The sequence below is a fragment of the Pithys albifrons genome, chromosome 1 (assembly GCF_047495875.1).
Source record: "Pithys albifrons albifrons isolate INPA30051 chromosome 1, PitAlb_v1, whole genome shotgun sequence".
Lineage (NCBI taxonomy): Eukaryota > Metazoa > Chordata > Aves > Passeriformes > Thamnophilidae > Pithys > Pithys albifrons.
The window spans coordinates 11,114,112-11,139,862 of record NC_092458.1 but is presented as its reverse complement, the minus strand read 5'-3'; the positions used below and the strand labels follow the sequence as shown (position 1 = coordinate 11,139,862).

The following is a 25,751-nucleotide window of genomic DNA, read 5'->3' as shown; positions in this document are numbered from 1 at the left end:
TCCCGCGCTCCTCTGCCACTCTCGCCGCAGCCCCGACTTCCTCCGCCCGTCCGCGCTCGCCCCCGCCATGCCGAACATCGTGCTGTTCAGCGGCAGCTCCCACCACGACCTGTCCCAGCGGGTGGCGGACCGGCTCGGACTGGAGCTGGGCAAGGTGGTCACCAAGAAGTTCAGCAACCAAGAAACCAGGTGCGTCCCCGACCTCCCCTCGCGGTGTCAGCCGCTCCACGCCCCGCTGGCGTCACGGGCGCGCCCCCGACACGCCCCCGTGGCCCGGCGGCTGCTGCTACTGCGGCGGGTCCCGCTCCGGTGTCAGCCCCGTAGTAGGACGCGCCAAGGCTCCCGGGCAGCGGAGCGCTGCGGGACCTGCGTGTGGGTGGCCCCCGGCAGGTGCAAGTGCAGCCGCGGGAACACGACAAGGTCCCGTGTGCCGTGCCCGGTCCCCGAGCACTCCATGATTGTCCCAGCCTCCCTTCCCGCCTGCGGAGCTCGAGCACCGCACCGGAGATGTCCCGGCTGGCTTGTGCTGGCCCAGCTCGGGAGTGCTCCCGTCGGGTGCTCCTGGGCCGGAGCGCGGCTGGGACGGCCCCGGCCGGACAAAGAGCGTCGTCTCTGCTGTGAGGATGATGTTTGCAGCAGGCAGCCTGTCTGCGATGCGAGATAAATCCCACTGCTCGCAGTGATCAACCTGTATGGTTGATCAGCTTTGTCTACCTAAAGATGACAAAATCATCTTGATTTAATGAACTGCAGTATGTTATGCAGTTTTGTAAGGACAGGATGGTGATAATGGATTAGACATTTTAAAAAGGCCATAGATGAAATCACACTTGCAGAACTTGTCACAATTTATTTTGCATCCAGTTGTGTGTGTGATGGACCAATTACCCCTCTTGTATGGCTCCCCTCCATAGACCAAGACTGATGGTCATGCGTGAGGGTGATAACAGTTGCGATGGGCTTGGCTTAACTCCTAAAGGAGCAGTTGTACCAGGCTCCTGGCCAGCCAAGTGCAGAAAGCGACCCTGCAGTGCAAAAAATCCTGTGTGAAACCATCAAGACAGCTTGCTCACCTGGACTCTGAGAATGTGCTTGCCAGTGCTTTTTCTACCAATATTACTTCTCTTTACTAGTTTGTCATCTTAGCTTTCTGCTCAATTTTAATGAAGAATTTTAAATTGAGGTGGTAGTAGTATGTTCATCCCATGAGCTGGTAAGACTGGGCCACTGCTTTTCTATGTAGGTGTGTAAGTGTAGGCTGCCAGCTGATTCTGAAACACAGGTTCCTTGACTGTGAGAAACTGGCTAGTCTCTGAGGTTCTTGTATATTTACTTTTATCTGTTCTTTTTCTGAAACTCCTGAAAAAATGTGTTTCCATTGCTTCCTTTGAAAGATTAACATCATGTATTCTAAAGTTGCTCTCACAAAGGTTGTCCTTCTGTCTATATTTTTGCATTCTCAGTTTAATTGCTCTTGTTCTAGTTATGTTCACTGGCATTACTATAACCCTCTTCCACTGGTGTTTATGCAACCTAATGTTTGCACACTCCAACTCTTCTATTCATTCCTGATTAAATGAAAGCTTAAATCTTCTCCAAGTCTTTCCAGCCTCAGACTCACTTTATTGCTCTTTGATCTCTTTTCTGCATGATAAAACTTAATTTGTGTATTTGGTTGCATGACTGTGTTGCTAAATTGTCAACCTTCTTTTTTTTTTTTTAAGTTTGTTGTCCAGACAGACTTATCTTAATTTCTCCTTAAAACATAGCAAACAGCAGAACTAAATTGATTTAGATTTCATCCAAGGTAGAAGTTTATCACAGAAGTTTGCATATTTATTTTATGAGGTAAGTTAATTAAACTTTAGGCTTCAGGATGCAATAATCTGTAGTCTATCTTTCCCCCTATTTTCCCAGGTAGAGAATATTGGCCTCTGCCATTAAAAAGGAAGGTACTGATGACTGCAGCATGTCAGTGGTTCAGCTACTCTAGTAGTGCCAATGTATTTTCTTAGGCAAGTAGGGATGTAGTGTGGTATGGATATAAGGAATGCATTTAACAGAAACATAATTTCTGCAACACTGTGATGCTGACATCATCTTTTTCTTTTATTCCCTTAAATGGCTTAACGCTTTAAATCTTTGTGTTTGGTTTTTGTTGTGGCTTTTGGTTTGGTTTTGTTTTTTTTCTACAACTTTCTATTTTGAAATTCTAATATGAAGGTTTTGTTTCCCCTTTAGCAAATAAAGTTGTATCCTCTATATAATGTTTTAAGTGGGCAACTTTTTCAATATCCTTAGCAACTTATTTCAAGGTGTTGACTTTTCAGTTTTCTGGAATAATGTTCTTAATAAAAAAAAAACCCTAGCAATAGTAATAAAAGAATTCCTCAACAATGCATTTGAAATCAAACTACAGGTAAAGTCAATATTTATGCTATGGGGTTTTTTTTCCCCTGAGGCATCTGGATTTTCAGTCTGTCTGTATAACAAAATTTCATTGTGTGTATATGTAAGCAAAAATTCATTTCCTATGCAAAGTGGTTCTAGCACAGTTTGGTTTTTTGTTTGTTTGTTTACCATATACTTTTATTACTTTTTAAATTTATAAACAAGTGTACTGGCATTACAAAATACACTTGCAGTATTGCAGAATACTAGAACCTGATAGTTAAAAAGCTCAAAGAACCTTAAACGTTCCCAGTGGCATTTGGGCAGACCCCTGTGCAAACAGATAAGCCTGGTTCTGAGGATCAACAAACTCTTGCTTTGTCAGATCTGTTAAGTTAGCGAGTTGCAGAGAGGATTTGCCTTTTGTTAAAAACTCTGTTTTGCTGCATTCTCTTAAATATAAATGATGCATAAATTGATAGCTGTGTGCAGCCCCAGGATTAAATCCTTGTTGAAGGGTTCTAGCTGGAAGCCCTTTACTTGGGAACTGCTGTTAGTCTGCCTTGCAGAACAGAGTGGAGGGAAAAGTCATTAAATATTTTGCATTATATTTCAACTCAGTCAGGCTTTAGGTTTCAGTCCCAGTCCTTAGTAGATGTGAGTTTGAGAAATTAATGCTGAGGTTAGCCAGGGATAGGACCACCAATGATAAGCTCTGTGCATAAATAGGCAAGTACACTCCCAACTCCTGAACATTTAAAATGGGAAAGGATTCTCTTTTTAATTTGTTCTGAGACTGATGTATCTAGTGATGTCACAGTTCTCTTTTGATTCAGGCACTCAGTACCCTTTCAGGTCTGTAACTGATATATGTAACGTCGGTGCTGGAGGAAATGAGGGAAATTGCTGCTAGACTCAATCACTGCCCCATTTTTTTCCTCCTTCCCTCTAAACTGTATGGAAATGCTTTCCTTCAGCTGGCTACTAAAGTCAAGCAACCCTAACAAATGCAGTGACAGAGCTCCTCAGTAATATCTGGTTGTGGAAGATAACTCTGTTTAGTATTCAAAGCTGGTGTGTCCGTTAAGTGCCAGCCTCAGTGCCATGGTAGAGCTTGGGTGGCACCACCTTCTTATTTATTTGGCAAAATGATAAGGGCTGCAGTAGGGGCTTAGTCGGTTTATCTTCTTCAAACCTCAAACGTAACTGTCATCAGCAGAGTTGCACAGGCTGGAGGAAGAAGAAAGGAATGGAGGTCCTTAAACAAGAACGTCTGTTGTAGCCTCAGCATCATAAAACTCTATTTGATAGACATTGGCATAGAGATATTAAACACTCTGAAGCTTTTTGCATAATTTTCTCCAAATACAATGAGATGGCATTTCATTATAGTTGAATCACAATTAAACCGCAGAGCAGATACTTTGGGTGACTTGATTAAAAAAAGAATGTATCACCCTGTAAATAATTATATTTTCTCACAAGATATGGCATTCTTCCTTAAGACTATTTATTTTAACTCTGCCCTTAAAGTACTTGTTATTCTCAAAATGGAGAAACTAGAGTCATGGATGGCATTCTTTTACTCTCCCAGTGAAAGAAGTTAGTGCTCCTGCCCATTCTTGTGATCTTCGTGGCTGCTTCTTTTAGATTCAGTCTCTCAAGTGAGTCTTGAAGATTTTCTTGCTCCAAGAGGAAGGGAATTGAAGTCCTGCCTGGCACATGTGAATTGGAAGGCTTCCTGCCCCCAGCCTTATTTAGGTGCTGAGGCTAAGTTGTTTCAGAAACATCAATTTAAGTGAATGCCATTTAGCTTTTACAGAGGGAAGTAGGGGTTTGACTACCAAAGGGACATTGCTTCCTCTATGGGAAAAGCTGTGGTGCTGATAGGAAAGATGGTTTTTGTAACTAAATAAATAAAACCAGTATCTTGGACTGGAATTTAATCTTTGAAGTTAGGAAAAAGTAGCTGACGTTTCCTTGGAGAATTCATACAAGAATGTGTTGTAGTCTCTATTTCACACAAAGTGAGGTAATGAAATCAGTTTGTTCTGTAAAGCAACTAATTAAAAGAATTAAGAACAAACCTAGAAACTTAAAGATCAGGGATGCAAAAGTCAGCACCTGGCAGAAAAATTTCCCTCTTCCCTTCAGTATCCTCCAAGTCTTACACTGCAGGTGTCTCAGATGAGACAGGATCTCACTACATCTCATGTAACCTGCTATGAATTCAGCTGATGTGTCCTGGAGCTGTAGCACCCTCACTGGAGTAGATGGTTGTGGTGTTAGCAGATCTCTAATTGTAGAATGAGCAAACTCAAGTCATAAACTGATGTATGTTACGTTAGCTGAAGGTACTTGGGATCAGGGGACATGCTGGGACATGAATTGACTTTTCACACTGCCCAGCTGCTGAGCAAGTGGTTCGCAACTGTGATGGTTGTGGTCTGCCTGTGCCAGTGAAGGCAGATTTTTCCATCTCTCCCCACTCACACTGTCATAAGCAAGGGGAGACTGGAGAGACTGATTTTAGCAGCTTGGTTGAATAAGATAAAAATTGTTTCTAGACTTCACATTGAGTGAGTTCGTCATGGTTTAAGCCACAATAACACAGTGTTTTGCTTATATAGGGACTTGAGAATTCAGCAGATATGGCTATTTATTACATTGTTCATTGCTCTGAATCAGAAAAGGTCCTAAATCCTTCAATGCTTTAGATTTGAGACTTCCACTGTACTGACCTTGCCATAAACTGTGCACTTTTATCACTTTTATCTTTGTGTGTGCCAGAGTGGAGGGTAAGAAGATATTTCCCATCTTCTGGTGCTTATCACACCAGTGCCCACCATTGGGATTGGCTGCTGTTAATAGAGATTTAGTGGGGATTTGTCTTGGAGTTTTTTAATGTGGAAGAGCCTAGAGCTGAAGGGAAACCATGGGTGCCAGGAGATAAGGGATCCCAAAAACTTAAAACCAACTCTGATATTTTTATTGTTTCTTTGTTGTTTTGGGCTTTACTGGTACCCACTTTGTTAGGTAACATCATGTCAGTGGAAATATTTGCCCACTCAGTTGGAAGTCTTGCATTAAAAGACTTTACTCTGCAAAATATGTTCCCAAAGGTAGGAGGTCAAACACACCCCACTGCTGAGTGCTTACCATTGGTTGGGTTTCAATGAATTGCAAACTCAGCATGTGTATTTTTTTTGTTCACTTTTGAGATATTGATTCTTTTTGCACACTGTACAAGGACTCTAGACCTTAAATTTTGGCCTCTTCTCTGGGTATTAAAAGGGCCTGAAGTACACATCTACTTTATTGGCACTTAACTTGCTTGAGAAATCTTCCTTCTTGTAAGCATGGCTAGAAACTTAATCTGTTGTACCTCTTTTAAAAGGTACATAGAGCCCTTCTAAGTGCATAATTTGAACAGGATTCTAGTTATGGATTTACATTATTTACCATCCTAGTCTAGCTTTGCATATCTATTCCCCTACTTCCTCACAACTGTTTGTTTAGTTAGGGTGTGCGAATTAAAAATTTCCATAACTAATTTCTGCTGGGAGTACACTGCAGATCTGGCTCAGAAGGAGCTCAATCTGCTGTTACTCCTGATGCTGATTTTTGCTTAATGGATGCTTCAGCCATTGAAATGTTTGTAACCTAAATGGATTTTGAGTCTTACTCTTAATTCATGGTTATTAATCTATTCAGGTCTCCACTTAATAAGGTCTCAAATCAGCCTTTGAATTTGAAGGCAGATACTGACACTTAAAATTGCTTTCATCATGTCCTATCATATGTGTATCTTTCCCAGCTAGACCTTGTGCTTGTGGATTGCAAGCAACTGGTCAACATTAGTTACTTTTGTGGGCTATTGATTTCTGTAAACTTCACTTTTAAACACAATTGTGTGGTGTTAGGACTTTAAATATACAGATTCTGTTGACTCTTCTTGATCAAGACATTTATTTAAATGGTTACCAAATAGTCAAATTTGATTATATTGCATAAACCAAACAGAGTTTGTAATCTTGAGGCAAGAGCTTGTTCTCGTGTCTTTCCTCTGTCCTCACTATGTGAAATTGTTTAAATAACCTCCCAAACGATACAGATTTAGTACTAGTGTTAATAAGATAACTATCACAAAATTTAACTGCTGTTAGTTTAGTGTTGTCTAATAGATATTTGAGATACAATACTTCAGATACCTGATTCTGTAGTTTATCATCTCTCATTGGTTGTCTGAATACATAAAAACCCCAAACCAAACCAAAACAGGAGGGGGCAAAAAACCCCAAACCCTAAAAAAACACCAAACAAACCCGAACTGCCATTCCTGCCCCTCCCACTCCCCCACAGAAAACTAATCAACCAACCAACCAAAGAAACCAACCAACCAAATTGCCACCTATAACCCCACCAATGTGGTTAGTACAGGCTATATTTGATGGAATACTTGAAACACAATGACTAGTTCTTTTACTCTGTGGCTTGGTGAAGGTGAAACAGGCAGCTATGTGTGTATCTCTTGGTTGAGTCTACACAATACCTCTCAACACCAGCCTTTGAGAGGGTAGATGATAAGAGATAACTGATCTGTTGCACAGCTTTCTCTAATTGACTGGAAATATGACTACCCACATTTCTGTGTGAGAAGTAAATTTGTCGTTCTAGTCTTAAAAGCATTTTTTCCCAAATGCACCAAAAAAGAAGCAGCATGTTTGTTTTTTAAGTTGTTTAATAGATGAAAAAGTTACTGCTAGCACAAGGTCATTGAAAAAGTACAATTAATGACAGTGGGAAAAGCACCAATTCAGGTCCATTGTATTACCCAGACATATTTATCTCAAAGTATATTCTCTGACCTTCTGAAACCTGTTATTTTTAAGTGATGAGCATAGAAATGACTGTTTTGAAAGGAACAAAACAAGTCTGTGATAATTCAGTATTCTTTCATTATATAATGAATATTAAGATCATATACTTTTGTCTTTCAGCCAGGAATTTTTTTCCTAACATGTAGTGTATCTGTTAAACTTGCTGTTCTTCTTTTTCCATGTACTAAAATAATTTTTCCTTGGCTGTATTCCAAAGAAGTGGCATGTGACAACACTTGTTATAAGCAGGTCTGTGCAAGTGCTGAGTCAAGTGGCGATTATAATTTTTTAGAGCCCTCATAATACCCATGAAGCTATAGTAATGATTGAGGCTGCATCTATCTAGTGGGTAGATGCTTTTCTAGAAGCTGGATTTATGTTCAGAGGGGCTTCTACTTAAGCATGGCCAGTTTTTCCAAATATGTAATATACTCAGTGTCTTGCTGAACTTAAGTTATGTTGACCAAAACTTTTTGAGCTCCAAAAAGGAAGACAAACTAAGGAAAGATTTTGATTGAAACAGTTTTCTCTGAATGGCTGTATTCCATTCATCAAAAGGTTGGACACTGAAGTAACATATTTATGACTGAAAAATTATATCTTTGTGGCATGATGAAAGCCTCCAAAAGGTTTCCTGATGTATCTGCAGGTGATGCTGTCCCTGACCAGCTCTGTCCTTCCAGTGACCTGGGCTTTGCTAGATGGTTGCTTTCTTTTGATTGTAAAAAATTCTGCTAGTAGCATTCTTGGGCAAAAAGATTTATTCAGTTAAGGAGAAAAATTAAGAAAGGATCTTACTATAGCTTGTTTGGGTTTGGGACAGCAGAGGAGTCAGACAGCGGAGCTGAGAACATGGACTTAACTATCTTGATGCTGGTAAATCAAATGTTTGCTTATCATTAAGGTGTTTTAAAGCAGTAAATTCCTTTCTACAGAAAGCTAATGAGTCTTACATATTACCCTGACAGCTAATAAATTAAAGTTCTTAGGACTGTGTTTGACTAGAACATGTCTCAGTATTGAAGGACCTATCAGAGAAAATATTTCACTCACATCTGGGCCATTTGAGTGATTTCCAGTTAGAAACTTTTGCTCATTTGTGTCTTGGGTAAAGATGCAACATTTTAAATAAGGGCTGAATATATTTTAGCATTTACTAACTAAGACTAACTTGGTACAGCATGAGTTTAAAAGGTCTGATCACCTCCTTGTTTAGGAAGTCTATTTCTTGTATGTTGTGCATGGATGTAGGGAAAAATGGAGGTTATTCTGCTGTGTTTATATGTAAGTTTTGGAGTAACAGGTGTGAAAAGTTAGTGTGGTTAGGCAGTAGATTTCTTTTGCTTAGATCTAGTATTGAGAAAGAATGCACATTCAATAGTTTTATTTTTCCTGTTCATTGATAAGCTCTTTTTAATTTTTGAATTCTGTGGTGTGAGCAGTGACTGGGTCCAGAATTTGTCTTGAAACCTGTGGAAGAATAAAAATACCCTTAGATTCTATGATAAGGAGCCAAAGCATGTAAGTACAGTTAGAGCAAATAGAACAACTGACACAACATGAGAGTTGAGTCATGGTAAGCTGTTGATGAGCAGCTCTCTTAGCTTTCTCTAAGGTTTTCTTCTTTTAAAAATACTCTACTGGAACATCATGGTGTAGATTTTAACCAGATGTTTGGTTTTGGCGTGTAGTTTGGTATTTCCCACTTCTAAAATGCTGCAGTTCCCTGAATGCAGTGACATCATAACTATAGAAATGTAATTACCCTTTTTAAGGAGGTATTTTGAAGCAGGTAATAATGCTCTAAAGCTGATTCCATTGTTTCTGTACTTATGACCTAGGTTATTCTTTAAATGGTCATCTGCTTGAGAGATGGAAAGCGTACAGAATATATAGACTAAACAAAAAACCAAAATAAAGCAGTATCAAATTTAATAACAATGTGAGCTCCATTAGTGTTATAGATGTTATTGCATGTTGGTTGGTGCTGACCTTATGAAGACCATATTTAGACTATAATAAATTTTAGACTGGCTTACACTGAAATAGTCTTTGTGTCAAGGAGGCAGTTATCCAAATTGCTGTTAAAAAAGAGGTCCTACTCTAAATAGGGAGTTTATGGAAAACCTATGGAAGTTTGTTAAAAGAAAACTGGTTTTATTTTATTCTTTAGTAATGCTTTTCAAGTAATTCAAGTGTTGCAATGATCATCTCCTGCTCTTTCAGTGTAGAGATTGGTGAAAGTGTGAGAGGGGAAGATGTTTATATTATCCAGAGTGGCTGTGGAGAAATAAATGACAACTTAATGGAACTACTCATCATGATCAATGCTTGCAAGATTGCATCATCCTCCAGAGTGACTGCTGTAATTCCATGTTTTCCATATGCCAGGCAAGATAAGAAAGACAAGGTAGGTAAGAACAGTGTAAATTTGGAAGGCTTTGTTCAGCTTGCTCACTTGAAATTTTTGGAGATAATAATTTTCATAAACATTTAAGTGATTTGAAATATTTGATTTTCCCCCCGATCTTTTATCTTGATAAAATGTTAAATTATTTTATTTATAAGTGAATGAAGTGAGACAATATATTATTTTTTTGCTTGTGTTTTACTAATTAACATGCCCTCTGTTTGTAAGAGTAGGTACCTGCTAGGGTGTGTGGTATATTACAGTACTTTGCTAACAAATCACAGCTCATGGAATTGTTTTTGCCTGCATTGAAGTTTTGGGTTGTTCATTTTTTGGGGGAGTTTTGGTTATTTTTTCTCTCTCTCTATATGAAGAGAATACAACTGTTTTAGCATTTTAATTGCATGGATTTAAATCCTAAATCTGAATTGCTGTAACAGTTATGCAGGCAGGTTTTACAGACCAAAATGGAAGGAACTGATGAAATTACAATGCATAACAGTGATTAATAAAAAAACATTATTTTATAGTGACAGGCAGATTTAAAAGGTTTTTAAATCTGTAATAATTACTTTGATTTATGCAGACCAAAAACGGTATGGAAACCCCATAAACACTCTACTGATTTTAGTGCCCTTTTCCTGAATTTGATGATTATATCAGTTCAGCCAGGTTAGTAACACAGTAATAAACCCTCTGTGGCAGCTAAGATTGAGTTTAAAAAATACAGACTTAGATTTTCCTATCTCTACTGTATAGACAAAAAACCCTCCAATAAGTTATGTGAATGTTACTTTTACCTAAACTCACTTGGAAAGAAGTAATAAGAAATATAAATTTGGCTTTAAAGATTCAATTGCAATGCTTGTATTCTTGGAAAAGTTGCCTCTCTCCTATACTTCCCATAAACGCACTGCCCCCTCCCTTTCACTTTGACCTTCAAGCAAACTGTCCTGAAAGCCTTTGATTTTCTTTATATTCTTTTATATACAGAAAAATGTAACAGAACTGCAAAGTAATGCAGAAGCTAAAAATAATAGCAATTATTACAAAATATATAATGCTTAGCCTGTGATATCTGAGAATAAAGCTAAATACAGAAAAGTTATTTTCTGGTATACTCATTCTTTAAGTACAGGCTCTGTAGCACTGTACTAATATTATTAAGACCCACTTAATTTCCAAAAACAATTCAGGAGTTAAATAATAATACCTTATTCTTCACCTGCATCTTTTGCTAGTTAATTTTTGATGTGTTTTGTATTGAATAATGCTTTCCCTTGATCAGAAGAGGTGAAATACTGCTTGAAAGTGAACGAATAAACATTTTGTTGAAAAGAGAGGAAAGCATCTCACTATGTTTTGATTCTCCAATTTGTATTTGATGATTCTACTGGACCATCCTCTTAGTACCGGGTGTAGGAAAAGGATTAGTATATTCCAGATTTTCCAGGCATCTAAATTATGTCTTGTCAAGGGTAGCCAAAATGAACCTGGGAAACTTCCAGGAGACAGTTAAAACCCCTGTGTGGGGGCACAGCATTCCATCCAGGAGCATTTTGTATTTTGGAAATGCCCTATGAAGATGCATAGCCTAGGAAAATGATTTTGATCAACAGAGATTTTGAGGGTTTTTTTCCAGAATGTTCTCTGTGTGTCAATGAGTTCTGCAATTGTAGGCAAAATGGGGGTTTTTTGTTTGTGAGAAGGTTTTTTTCTCCCATTTTGAAATTGAGAAAATGTTTGCCATCTTTGGAAATTAACCTTGGTAGTTGACCTCTGTGTTGCAAAATAAGCTGTAACAGAGCTGTCAGCATGGGGCAGCTTATTGACAGGGACATCTTTCCTTGTACTGTTGGATTGCATCACATCACTTGGTCTTTGACCCATGTTGAATGCACAAGCTTTTTATGCTGCCTGAAGTGTCAGTAAAGTGCCAGCCATTTTCTTCCTAGGATTTTCTTCTATGGTGAAAGATATTGTGTAGTTTTCTTGACTATGAATTGAAGCAGTATAATCTTAACTAGTGCAATTCTGTTTTCTGGTTTGAATTTAAGTTATTGACTTTAATTCATTAAGAACTAAATAGGCTGATTCCTTACTGCTTAAAATAACCCTGTATTCTTCATACGCTTGCTGAAGTTATGATTGTTGAGAACAATGAAAGTGCTCTTAATTTGTTTATGTAAGGAAAAGACCTTGCAGTAAAAATCTTATTCTGAACAGGCCTACTCTGGAAATTTTAGCACTAAACCTAGACTAGCTTTAAATGAGAATCAGAAGTGAAAAAAAAAAAAAGGCTTACTGAGAATTATAGAAAAGTTGGCACATTAATTTAGACTCCATCATGTACTGCCCTTAACTAGGACATTTCTGATGCACAGGCTAGCTAACTTAAAATTAGCTCAGGTGTGTCTGTGCTTTGGCTATAACTGCATTTATGCATCCTCCAATCGTGCTAACCTTCCAAGCTGTGGACAGGACACATTTATGTAGGATACTGCAGAGATGCCTTTGAGATAAGTTACAAGTACAGTGACAGGTGAGTTTGGTGTTCTACCGCTCATGTAACTTTGTTTTTTTGATTTGTAGAAGGGGTCCGTGGAGCGTTGGGTAGGTATCTTTTTTTTTTTTTTTCCAAATCTAACACTATACATTTCCATTAATGTGACCTCAAAGGGTGAAACTTACTGGGTTACATACATTATGTATAACTAGGAACATTTTTCAGTTTCACTTCTTGATTTCAGTTGTGTTTCACCTAGGCCATGACAGTAATTCTGTGGAATAATTTGCCACAAGAAAACTCCTAGACTCTAGTTAAAAATTTATCTGGACATTCAAGATAATGGCTGTCAACTTCTGAAGCTTCAAAGCATATCTCATTTTCTAAATTATAAATTCAGGTAATACATTAGTGAACATTCAGTATCCATACACATCACAGCTGGCTTTCTTGGAAGTGAAAGTTCCAGTTATAAATCTTTAGGGTTTCCTTAATTTCTATTTTTGTTTTTTGTTGTTGTTATTGCTGTTCATCATGCATGTGATGAACATTAAGGAAGACAATATAATAAGTTGCTTGAAGGCAACAAAGCTTTGATCTTCATGGACAACTTTTACCTTCTACGTGTCCATTGCAAAGTTGTGAAATGTGAGGTTGTTTACATTAGCTTTGTGTATTTGCCCTGCCCCTGGTAATTCCAGTGATTTTTCTACGATTTAGTTTCTGTACATAATCTAATGCTGCATTTCATACTAATAATTCTGAAACCAACCTAAAATGGAACAATTAATATTATGAATCTCTGTGTGTTCTTACCTCTCTCATCAGAAGCAAACCTCACAAACTACAATATAAAGAAAATCTTGAGTTCTCCTCTTTGTCATCTGAGTTTCTGAATAATGAGACCAGGTTATTTGAGGCTCCTGTGAATATAATTTCTTTGTTTTTAAATTAATCTTCAATTTGTATCATATCATAGCACAAAACTTATGTCCTATGCAAGCAATCAAAATTTAAATCCTTTTGAATGTGTCATGTGGGTTTTCTTTGAATGTACAATTTTGGGTAAAGAACACTATCAGCTGCAAACTTTTTTGTCTTAATCTCCTATTAGCCCATTCTAGAGAAAGAGGTAATTGTATCTGGCTAACTTTCCTTCCAAGACCCCCTGTCCACCAACAAATAGGCAATCTGTGATGTGTGCATATCTGCTAAAACAAGTTACCTAGTGATAAAACTTCAAGTTCTTCCTTCTGGGAAGGCAGCCTGCAAGGCCAACAGCTGAAAGAAGTACCAACTGGTAACGTATACATTAGTATGAGATGCAGAAAGTATTTTGTTTGGGGTTTTTTTTGTGATGATTATACTCATGATATTGATACATGAGACAAACTAAATGGTATTCACATTGAACAAAATAAAAAAAAAGGACAAAATTCAATATGCTGGATGGAGTGGAAATGGCAAACCATGCGCTGAGAAGAATGTAATTTGCCTTTAGCCAATAGTCTGAACTAGTTATTTGTTTCTACCAGTGGGGATGATCCTGGTTTGCCATCTTCTTTTTGCTTCTCTTCCATTTGAGCTAACTTACCTGGTTGCTCTTGGTTCAGAGAAGTCCAGCACAAGGCAAGTGGTGGAAGTGTCTAGCCTGGATAGAAGGGATGGGACAAGCAGGGGAGCAAACTTCTGATTTCAGCATCTCCTCTTAATCTAGATTAGTGAAAGCATTAAACCAGATCTTTGTGAAGAGCCGGTGAGAGAACACTGTGATAGAATCAAAAGAGCAGATATTAAATCTTATTTTTGTTAGATGTTGCCAGAGATTTGAGAATATTTTGAAGTCCAGCTTAAAAATTTCAGATGCTAAGAATTCAAATGGCATGAACAAAAAGTGTGCTACTAATAATAGAAATATCCAGAAAGCTTTGGAGAACTTGGACCTTAGAGAACTGAATTTAGATGAAGAGCAGCATAGTCCTCTGTAAGTGGAAAATCAACCGTGCTGAAGTGTTAATGACAAACTCTTATGGAAGCTTTATGCATCTGAATTGCAGAGATAGAGGGACGTGCTATCTGTTGCATCTGCCTTCTGTGCATCTTACACAGACCAACTGATGTTCTGTGAAACACAAGACCCCCGAGGGATGGTTTTCAAAATGAAGAATTTCAGTAATGATGGTGATAAACTTTATCTAGCCATGAGAAAGACTGCAGTATTTCAGTTTCTATTCTGAAAGTATGTTGTCAATCTGCGGGTTAAAACAGAGAAATGCCAAGTTTCCACCTAAATTAGCAGAAATTTTGAGGAAAATACTAGTTCCTTGATAGGACACAGATGGAAAAGCATCCAGGTTTAATTGGCATTGATTCAACTCATTGTCACTTATGCCCTTGAGCATGAGTGGAAGAAAAGCAGAGATACTCTGTGATTGTGTGTAGGGGGTGGAAGGAGAGGAGGTTCCTAGGAGGCTAAATGAGGCTGTTTGATAAAGAGAGGTAGCAGGAGAGAATACTGTACCAGGAAAAAACAGTCTGACAGTGAGATAGAAACTTTGACTTCCATTTTTTCCTTCATGCTAATGTTATTGCCAGCCTATTAGCCTTATTTAAAGATTGGCAAGAAGAAAGCAGCAGGTTTTGTTTAGTATTTCTGTTGGAGAAAGCTGTCCAGGGAAACATCACATTTTACAGAGCTTAGAAAAATCTGATAAAACGGTGGAGTTGCTCCAATAGCAAATGTGAGGTATCGTCCAGTCATGGTTTCCATCTTTCTTTTTCTTTCTTTTTATTTTTTTAGAAGTTGTTTATTCTGCATCTTGACATTGGCATTAACTTTGCTAATAAGATTTTTATTCTTCTTTTGTTCATTTCAATTCTTAGTTTTCTTTTCATTCCCCCTGTCCCTTTTGGGAATTCTAGAATCCTAGTTGCATCCAGGAATTAAACATGAGTTAACAAAAAGTATAAATAAACAGGCTAAGGTAGAAGACCCCTGCAAACAAGGATCTGCTACAAGCTTTACTATAGTATGAAGAAATTCTTGATACTAATGTTCTTTTAAAGTGGTGTTCTCAAAAGTTGGGTTCACTTTGCCTTTGATCTTTGGGTTAAACAGCATTTTTAGAACAGGATAGTTCCTTTAGAGTTGAATGTTTATGTAGGGTAGTGGCTTAGAGAAATGGAGTTCTGCTATAGGAAAGCTAGCTGAAAGTTTTAAGCAGAAGAATTGGAAAACTATACTCCCAATTTTATATGTTTTTTTTTAATACAGAGCATTTATTAGACAGACTGTGCAAACTGATTTAGATATTCCTAAATGTTTTGCTGAGTTTTGAAACTCTAGTAGCAACATTAGCTATTGATAGGCTAGTTTGCTAAAGTTCTGGAACTTTCCATATCTAGATTTCAAAATATTCTAAAGGAAAAACCAATAAAAGGAATTAATCTTCTGACTCCTTGCCTCTAATCAAAGTTTTAAAAATTTAAGCATTTGTGCTTTATTCCTCAGAGCCGTGCCCCAATCTCTGCAAAACTTGTTGCCAACATGCTGTCAGTTGCGGGAGCTGACCACATTATCACCATGGATTTGCATGCTTCTCAGATCCAGGTAACTATTGGGTCTTAGTAGCTGTGCCTAAGAGTTCTACTGAGTTAATGGGAAAGGCTAATAATAATTCTCTGTTTTCTCATTGCTTTGAAAAGCTATGTACAGAATTCTCAGGGTTCAGAGTGAGCCTCACTGCCTGTTTCTAATTAAATTCCCCTTTAGAAAGAGACCAGTCTTGCTTTTATGGGGTGATTTTGCAGGCACATCAAATATTTGTGCACTGGAGTCTTCAGCAGAATTTGCAGACTAATGTAAGAGCTTCCAGAATGTAAAATATACTTGGGGCAATCTTAATCTTAGCCTTGTCAGAGATTATAGTGCTGCCCCAGCTAGAATTTTGTTCCCACAGCCAAGGGTACAATATCCTCTTTAAAAAGTACTGGTGAAGGCTGACAACCCTTACCTGGCTTAACTGCTGAATCCAGCAAATCACAGAACTTTTTCCTCAGTCACAGAGCAGACATCATTTGTCATTCTCATGTGTACTTTATTTCAAGATACCTTATTTTTTCTAGAAAAGACCTTATCTTCCAGTTCTGACACTCTGTTTAATGAGAATTTATTAATATGCTAGATGGCTGTCATGCAAATAAAAGCAGTTTCATTTGTGGTCTAACATAGATTTCTTTGCTTTAAAACTCGCACAAAACCAAAAATTCCATTTTTGCTGCTCAGGTAATACTAGTTTGAGTTCTCCCCATGTTGAAATACCACTGGTCATGTCAAGCAGTTTAAATTTATGGAAATTCAGTATTACTCACTGGATTTTTTGAGAGCTTTTCACTAGCATGAATTTACTTGGGTGACTAAAGGTGATCATCTTCCCTGATTTTTTTTATTAATGGAGAACATCTGTTCTCTGTTTCACTACTCTTGGTTTAGATTTTTAGAGACTATAATATTTGTTTGACTTGAGCAGCATTTGACAGTGGTATCAGAGGGCAGAAATAGGCCAGTGTAAAATACTAACTCAAATTCTACCATGAATGAAAGGCAAAGGCTTGATTTTCCCTGTGTCTTCATTTCAGGTAAGATGCAAACCCATGTTAATGAAATTCTTTCTCTTTTGTGAATTCCAGGGATTCTTTGACATTCCAGTAGATAACCTGTATGCAGAACCTGCAGTGCTGCAGTGGATTAAAGAGAACATTCCCGAGTGGCGAAACTGTATAATAGTCTCACCTGATGCAGGTGGTGCAAAAAGGTACTATACAAGCCTAAAACTATTAGTTTTACATATGATTAGTGGTTAATGAACTAGTATGTCTAGTCTTCTATTTTCCTCTGTGAAATGTGCAAGATACAGGCTACATCACCGATTAATCCAACTGCATTGTAAAAGCAGAATGACTGGTTCTTCTGATGCTGTTCATGCTTGAAAACATTCAAGAGCTTTCTATACTCTAAAGAAAATATTTTTCTCTCTCCCTGGAAATGGCCTCATTAGCTGAATCCCTCCACAGGAGGGGAGAGATTTTTCCTGCTGCTTGCTTCTTTAGTCCAGTTGCTGCACCTCTTCCCGCTTCGCTCTGGATTTGCCTAAGCTTCCATTCTCTGTCAAAACATATGGCCTATTCCCACTGTACCTGCTGGCATTTAGGTAAGAGCTTGCTTAACTCATATTGCCTTTTTCTTTATGTTATTGCATTCCTGCAGTAAACCCCTTGACCCCAAGTTTTACTTTATAAGTACTAGAAAAAGTAAGTGACAAAAGTTAAAAATAGAAAACTTAGTTCATTGGGGTCTTTCTTCATTCGCAGCGTGTGTTACTTATTTAGAGTACTCATTTGAGTATAAAGCAATGCAAAAGCTCAGAAGCAGTCTGGCTGGTGAGGTGATAAAGCATGCCATTGAGGCAAAATGCTTATTCTCAAGTTTTATTACTCATGCTGCTGCTGCAAAGGGAGAAAAGACAAATGAAGTAAGAATCCTGTAAGTCCATAGCAATTTAAATGTCTGAAATGTAGTACGGGGAAAATGTGAAAAATTGTCATAAATTTATTTTAATTGAAATCCTTGGGTCTGTTGTGAGTGTTCATGTGGTAATGACTAATAGAGAAATAAGACTGATTAGAACTCTGTAGTCATTTCTTTTTAGATTAATTAAGGATGTAAAGAATACAATCTATAGAAAGCATTCTAAAGGTCAGATGACTGAGTTGATTAAATTTCTTTGTTCATTCCTATCTGAATACCGTTATTTTCATGGTTGTTTTTTGTTTGAAATGGTTTTTGTTTTGTTTTGTTTTTGAAACAAAATATAACCTTTGCTTAGAATTTGAGTCAGAAGACATTTTTCCTCCTACAAAGTATTTGCATATTATCAAGTTGATCATAGGAATTTATTTTTTGAGGATCAGTCTCACTATATTTAATACAGACAGATACAGTCTATCTTTAGTATCTTTTGTAATGCAACCAAGCAGTTGCTGTCTAAGTTGGGGTAGGTGTTGCTTTCAGTAAAGTCACAGCTTTTCCTTCACCTCAAGTGATGTAATGTAAAGAATATGGTTTGGCATTTCCAATTAAAATCTGTAGAACTCAAAATAATACTTAATGAAAATTTAATAGAATGTGGAAATTGAATGTGAATTGTCTTAAAATTTAAATCTACAAGCATTAATTAAAAAAAAGGAAAAAAATACATATTCTTGCACTTATTTAAAATACCTGAATTCTTTTTTGTTTCCTTGCCATTTGCTTGGTCGCCAGCTTATTAAATGTTGTGACTGAAATAAGGCATGCAAATTCTATTAATATCTTAATGCCTCTGAGGTATTGAGACTTACACTGTTCACAAAAAATTCTGAAACTTTTGGTTTGGTTTATCATCTGGTTGTTGAAATACTGTTACTAACAACTCTTTCATATTTAAGTGGTAAAGTAACAAACCTGTATTCTCTATTAACCATGTGTGTTGACTACCTTGTTAACACAAGGTCTTTATACTTAACAGCTCTGTTATATTAAACAAACTGGAAAAAGCATTCAGAAGTCTGTAACTACAGTAAATATATTATTGGAAGTTTGTCTGGCCACCAGAGGTCACCCTGAGTAGTTTTTAAAGATTTTTGTCAAGCAGATGTATTCTAAGGGAATTATTAAGGAAGTAAGCTACTTGATTACTATTTGACTACTGTAAGAAAATTATTAATCCCTATTAACTTATTTGTTCCCCTTTTGTTTGGATTCACATTCTGCAATGATATTTTTCAGTTACGATGTTAAAGTGCATGCTCCTGGTAGGCTTAGAATTGACTTAGATTTCCCTACTTTAAATTACCTAGTGTGACTAGCATTGCATCAGCTTAATAAGAGCTTCTGCAAAGCTGAAATGTTTTCAAAGCCAGGCACTTAATGACAGAAAACCAAAATCAATTCAATTTAAAAATCGATTTTTGAAGTATAGATTTAGACACTGTGATTGCATTTATTAGCAATGAATTAAGATTATTTCTACCTATCTCATTCCTTGAAAAAGTTTTTGCTCTGGTGATTTGAAAGCCAGGAAACCAAAACTATGTTTTGTGACAAATATATATGCATAACTGTTCTTTCTTTTAAAATGGTTCTGTAAATACAGTGTATTTCTTCCCATAACTCAGGGTTACTTCGATTGCTGATAGACTGAATGTGGAATTTGCGCTCATTCATAAGGAAAGAAAGAAGGCAAATGAAGTGGACAGAATGGTCTTGGTTGGTGACGTGAAAGACAGAGTAGCAATTCTTGTTGATGATATGGCTGACACATGTGGCACAATATGTCATGCAGCAGACAAGTAAGTATTATTATGAACTGCTCCACTGTTTCACTGTACTGTAACTGGCAGACAGCTGATGAATGCAGTTGTTCTGCATGCCTATAACCCAACCTGACATCTGTAGCAAGAAGTCATTCTGATCCTTGAGTCTATAGATCACAGTGCTCTGATCAAGCTGTGTCCTTATTTAGAACATAGAATTGAGAAAATATTTACAGAAATGTATAATTTGTATTTAGGAAGAGCACAGAGTAAATAAAATATCATGTAACTTGAAAGGGACTTGGGCCATCTGATGCACTTTACAGTTCGAAAGTAGAAACAACAGATCAAAAATAATTTTCTTCTTGAGCCTCCTCATGGCGCCTTTCCACTCTCCTTAGGCAATCTTTCACAAAGCTTTACTGGATTTAATATTGTAAGGTATTTTCTCTCCTGTGTTCAGTGGAAATTAATATTAATCTTCAGTGTACATCTTAAGTATAAAACTACTTGTCCTTTTTATCCAGGGAGGTTAGAATAGGGTTTCCTGTTTTTTGTCTGGGTAGTCAGTTAAAAGTTCTCATTTCCCTCTAGACTTTAATAACTTTGAATTGTTCAGTCTTTCCACAAAGTTTCTAGACTTCTGCTCAATTGTGATGCCTTCTGGGTTCCTTCCAGTTGGTCCACTTCTTGAAATGGAGCCTGTGAACGTAGACACTGTCTTAACATCCGATTCCGTCAGATCTTGGAAGCTATTCAGGGTCAGCTCTGGTCAGTACTTGGATGGGAGACCTCCTGGGAATACTGGGGGCTGTAGGTTCTAGTCCTGAGGACTTCACTGTCATCATTCCAAGCTCGCTCGGCCATGGCAGATGAACCTTAGGAGTAAAGGGTGGGGCGAGTTCCACACACACTGAGCCTCACCTAAAAAATCCACTGTGCAGTCTTGAAGGACACACCTACGTGCGTAAAGCCCTTCCCAAATCTTTGTTTGTGAAGCCTAGCCATGATGATGAGGAGTGCTAAGCAGAAAGGATTACTTTATGGGTTTCCATCTGGCTTTATGCTAGTGTGTTTAGGGCTAGGGCTAGGGCTAGGGTTAGGGTTAGGGTTAGGGTTGGGACTGGCTCATCTTCAGCTGCTTCTGAACCAGCACCCTCACGTCCTTTTCCCCAAGGCAGCTTTCCAGCCACTCTTCCCCCTGCCTGTAGCACTGGATGGGACTGTTGTGATCCAAGTACTGGACCTGGCACTTGACCTTGTTGGACATTAAATAACTAGCCTTGATTCATCAATCCCGTCTGTCCAGATCGCTGTGCAGAGCCTTCCTGCCCTCAGGCAGATCAATGTTCCCACCTAACTTGGTGACATCTGCAAACCCTTCTCAATCCTCTTGTTCATACCATCGATAAAGATGTTAAACAGGAATAACCCCAACATGAGCCCTGGGGATCCCCACTTATGACTGGCTGCCAGCTGGATCTAACTCCATTCACCAGCACTCTCTGGGCCTGCCTATCCAACCATTTTTTTTACCCAGTGAAGAGTACAGGTATCCAAGCCATGAGCAGCCAATTTCTCCAGGAGAATGCTGTGGGAAATTGTGTCGAAGCAACAGAGTGGAGCTCAAGTGAGCTAGATGTTCCTCTTGGTGGTTTGAAATAAAGATCATTCCATCAGTTTACAGTCTTTAGTTTCAGACTTCCTTTTTGCATCTAGATAAAAAAAAAAAAGTCAAAACTTGTGATAGAAGGATTTATATAGTTTTGTGTTCCGTTTCACTTTCATGGAAATTTGATGGAATTCTGCAAAGAGATTTTGTGTAGTTGTTTGCTCTCCACATTGTAATCTGCATCAGACCCCAGTGTTCTTCTAGGCTGTGCCCTTTACAGATCAAAGTCAAAAATTGCCTAGTCAACAATATTTTTTTATACTCTTGTGCTTAGAGGAAGTTAATTCTTGCCAAAAAAAGCCTTTTTTTTTGTGTGTGTGTGTGTGTGTGTTATGAAAGAAGCACTCTTTGTTTACCTGCAGTAGATTTTTAGACACCAAATTCTAAAACCGTCAAACATCTTCAATGTATCTACAGTGACCACTAAGAAAGATGCTTTTGCATGAGTGATGCTGCCTTATATCATGTTCTTGGCATGATGTAGTGCTTTTCCTTTAAGTCAAATCTGGATACTTTGTGTTTAATTAGGCTTGCTCACCAAAATACCTCTTAGACCTCTTTTTATCTTAGCAACCTAGATGCACATCAAGCAGTTGAACTAAGAAATGTATTTTCAGATACAGCAGATCAACTTAAGTACAAACCTAAGTACATATCCTTGGTACGCACTCACTCTGTCAAATTGCATCCTCCTTGTAGGTTGGAGCTACTAAATGTATTGCTGAGAATGACCAGAAAACTTTGAGTCTGTTGATTCATTCAGAATGCGATGATGTTTCTATGGTTTTTTTCTTCTTTTCCTTTCTTATGCTTCCTCTTGTGCCTTTGTGATTATCTGATAAAATGCCATTCTTCAAGGTCTCTGTTTGTAAGACTAGAAAAGCAGGTAGGACATAGCTGAGCATCTGGAGGCATTGAGGCCAGTAAAAGAAAACAAATAAAGAGATTCTGACTTATTCACAAGGTATTCTAGTTCTTTGATTTATACTTTTTTCCACTTCCTTTTCTGCTGCACCACTTCACTGCATGCTTGCATTAGCAGCATATCTTCCCACAACCTTGCAGCAAACTAGGCTTTTAATCATTAACATTTCTTCTTCCTCAGAAACTCCTTCCAAGCAGAACTCTTTCAACTGCAGGTGAAAATATAGGTGGACAATAATGGGACACAATGGAGCTGTGATGCTGCCATCCAACCTAATTAATTTTTTGCCTTGTTAAGATAGAAAACTTGTACTGGAGTTCAGTTGTATGTTGTGCTGACAGGGTCAAAGTGCAGCAATTTAGTAGCATCACTGCTGCAAATAAGAAGTTTTTAATTTAATTCTCAGTGTATGGGGTTGGGGGTTTTTTGAGACACTTCACTGTAAACTTTTTCAGGTTATACAAATGTCTGAATTATTTTATAGATATTTTATATATAGGATTTTGTGATAAAATATATTTTAGAGATTTGTATCTGGCTTCATCTATAGCCATGCATGTAAACATGCATCAAGTCATACTTTTCTTGTGTGTTCTACAGGTTAATGTCTGCTGGAGCTACAAAAGTCTATGCCATTCTCACTCATGGTATCTTTTCTGGTCCTGCACTCTCTCGGATTAATAATGCATCATTTGAGGCTGTTGTGGTAACTAATACAATCCCCCAAGAGGAGAAAATGAAACACTGCCCAAAAATACAGGTACAATGGTATTCTTGTGTCACTTCTTTAAACTTGGGAGTGTTCACTGGTGCTCAAATTTGTGTCTTGAGAGGAAATTAATACTCTAAAATACATAGTTTGCAAAAGTTTTTGCTGAAATTTGCCAAAGAACTGTTTTAAGGGGATTCAGGTAGTACAATAGAGCATTGCAAAGTATTTGCTATTTGCCACACCTTATGTATGTTTGCTTGTGAAAGAGTAGGAAATATGAAAGTTACTGGGTGCTTTTTTTGTTTGTGTTTTTTTAATCAGTATTAATCATACAATATCTGCATGTAGGAACTTAATTATGTTATTGTGGAGGCCACAGAAATGTTAGACCTTTTCTCTTTAAAAACACTAATGAAATTGTTCTGGGAAGTCATATGTCCCATTTTGAGGTTTTATTTATACAGAGTGGAGAAAAGCAAACAAGATTGGGGGTTTTTTAATGCATTATTGGATTTTTTTTCAAAGCCTAACATTTATTTGGTATTTATTGAAACAAGGCAAGCACTTCAAAAGTGTACTTCCTTTAAACTCTATTTGTGTTAAGCAGATACTGCCATCTGATGACAAGAATAGTGGGGGGTTTGGGAAACATGCCTTTTGTCAGAAGTCTTAACAATATGACTGTGCAGCAGTCTTGGATAATGCTTTCTTACTCAATTTTTGAGTTTTACTTGGTGTTAGTGCAGTTCTTATGAATAATTCAATACCTAAAGCTTTAATGTTAAATTACTTCCTAGAAATAAAAGAGAGCAAAATGGTAGATAAATGTTTATATATTTATAAACTGCATAGTTTATTATTCTTGGCATCCCATAAAATTTTTCTTCTGGATTTTTTTCTTTCAGTTTATTGACATTTCCATGATCCTGGCAGAGGCAATTCGAAGAACACACAATGGTGAATCTGTGTCTTACCTGTTCAGTCATGTCCCCTTGTAACTGCAGGATATTACACTGCATCTTTGCCAAAGTCCCTTAAGCTAGCACTGTTTTAATGATGCACATCAGCCACAAGAAATGAGTATCTTTGTACAATTCCAGAGCTTGTATGTTTAATTATTATATTTCTCTTGTAATCACCAGTTATTCTTTGTAAATGGACAATAAATCTCCATCTTGAAGAAACCTTATGAATTCCCTCAAGAGTCTGAAAGTCTTCTGTGTTGCCTAAATTCTCTTTTATATACCTATTCTCACTTTCTGCCAAACTGCTGCTCTGGATCCATTTTCCTACACAGAACTACAAATTGTTCACAGAACTTAATGGGATGTATACATGTAAGATCATTTTCTGTATTAAGCTAAGTGCTGCAGACTTGAGCATCTTTTTTGTTCTGTGGGGCACGCAGCTGGTTTTTTGTTTGTTTGTTTGTTATGTTTAACTACCATGAATAGTATTTTGTAAGCCCTAAAATATGTAAAGGGCATGCTACTTCTGAGGAACTGTTGACATATACATAGTAGTAACTGTTTCATACACTTCCCGTTCATATTTTCCCACAAGATAAATGGGGCTGCAGTTTCCTTTTGCAAAGCTCTCATTACATTAAATGGTTTGCATAACATCCATTCCCCGCAGTTGCTGTTTTCAGTTGTAAGATTAATGTTTCAGTATTCCCCGGGTTATTAACGTCACTTGTTGCAAAAATAAGGACCAACATTTAATCATGAGCAGTTGTGTTTAAATTTCATTTTTTCCTTGTAGTTTTTGACATTCCTGGATTGTGATATGAATATTTTTGTAGCAGTTTTCCTGTTAATATTGTAAAGGTTTACCATGCAAAGTTAAAATAGAGAAGTTAAACACGCTTATACAAATTGGTTTGTACCCATATCTACAGGATTAAAAAGCTGAAAATACTTACTGTTCTTTTCAAACTACACAGCCAATAGATCTTCAAGTTTCTATTACAAAGTACCACAATACTTCACTATGCAGCTAGTGAACTATGGTACTCTGCCTATTCTTGAATATTTTAAAATTAGAAAATTAAAATCATTATGAAAACAGTTTTTCCTTTTGTATGATAGGAAATCTTGTGGTTAAGTATGGGTAATGCAGTCAGTAATGGTTATGGGGAGGGAAAATAATGCTATAATTTTGTAATTAGGTCTTTGAGTCCCACTATGGAGAATTTTCAGTCCTTCTGTTAGGAAGTAAGAGTTTATGTGTATTAAAGTACTGTTCCTACACTTAGATCAAGAGAAACTAAATTTTCTACCCGGAACTGCAGTTTTTAATTACAAAAGCATTGAGATGATGCTTCCTTACTACAGAGCTGCATAAAAAATAGCCTTATTTCATCCTAACTTGTTTATTTTGGGATATATTTATAATAATACAATGCTGTTTTATAAAGAGGCTTTTTCCATTCCAGTTAAGACAGCCTTCACAAACCTTTTTGTTTGTTTGTTTGTTCTTGGGTTTTGGGGTTTTTTTGGGGGGGAGGGTGGTTTGGTTTTGTTTTTTGGTTGGTTGGTTTGTATTTGTTTCTCTGAGAATAAATTTACTTGGCCTTCATGTTTTTCCCCCCAATAATTTTCTATTTCTTCTGTGGATTTCTTCTTGCTACATGAGAATGAGTAAAACAGGATTTCACCTGTACTGCTTTCAGTGATGAATACAGAAATAGAGTATATAGGTTATTGGGATGAAAGTTCAGTTCAGCCACAAGTTCTCAGAGGAACTCCTCATTACAGTTGAATTTTCAAAACTATTTTATAACATAGTGGAAATAAATGTACAAAATTCTTTTCTTTGGTAAAGAAACTTCTTCAATGAAAGATTTCTTTAACCTATTGTCTTAAAAATATTTGCAGACATATGGCAACAGACAAGAGGG

At 37.4% G+C, this 25,751-nt stretch overlaps 1 protein-coding gene across 3 annotated transcripts; it reads left to right on the top strand.

Annotated features, from left to right (window-relative positions):
• On the top strand, window positions 1-24,038 carry PRPS2 (phosphoribosyl pyrophosphate synthetase 2). Of its 3 annotated transcripts, none has more exons than XM_071561425.1 (8): window positions 1-189; window positions 9,498-9,681; window positions 12,274-12,294; window positions 15,699-15,797; window positions 16,877-17,001; window positions 19,403-19,576; window positions 22,738-22,897; window positions 23,755-24,038. In XM_071561425.1, the coding sequence occupies exons 1-8, from the start codon at window positions 68-70 to the stop codon at window positions 23,845-23,847; spliced, it is 978 nt and encodes a 325-aa protein (XP_071417526.1). In that variant the 5' UTR covers window positions 1-67; the 3' UTR covers window positions 23,848-24,038. The 3 variants fall into 3 exon arrangements, with proteins under 3 accessions (XP_071417526.1, XP_071417630.1, XP_071417701.1); XM_071561600.1 differs by lacking the exon at window positions 1-189 and adding an exon at window positions 1,829-1,848; XM_071561529.1 differs by lacking the exon at window positions 12,274-12,294.
• The last annotated feature ends 1,713 nt before the right edge of the window (window positions 24,039-25,751 follow it).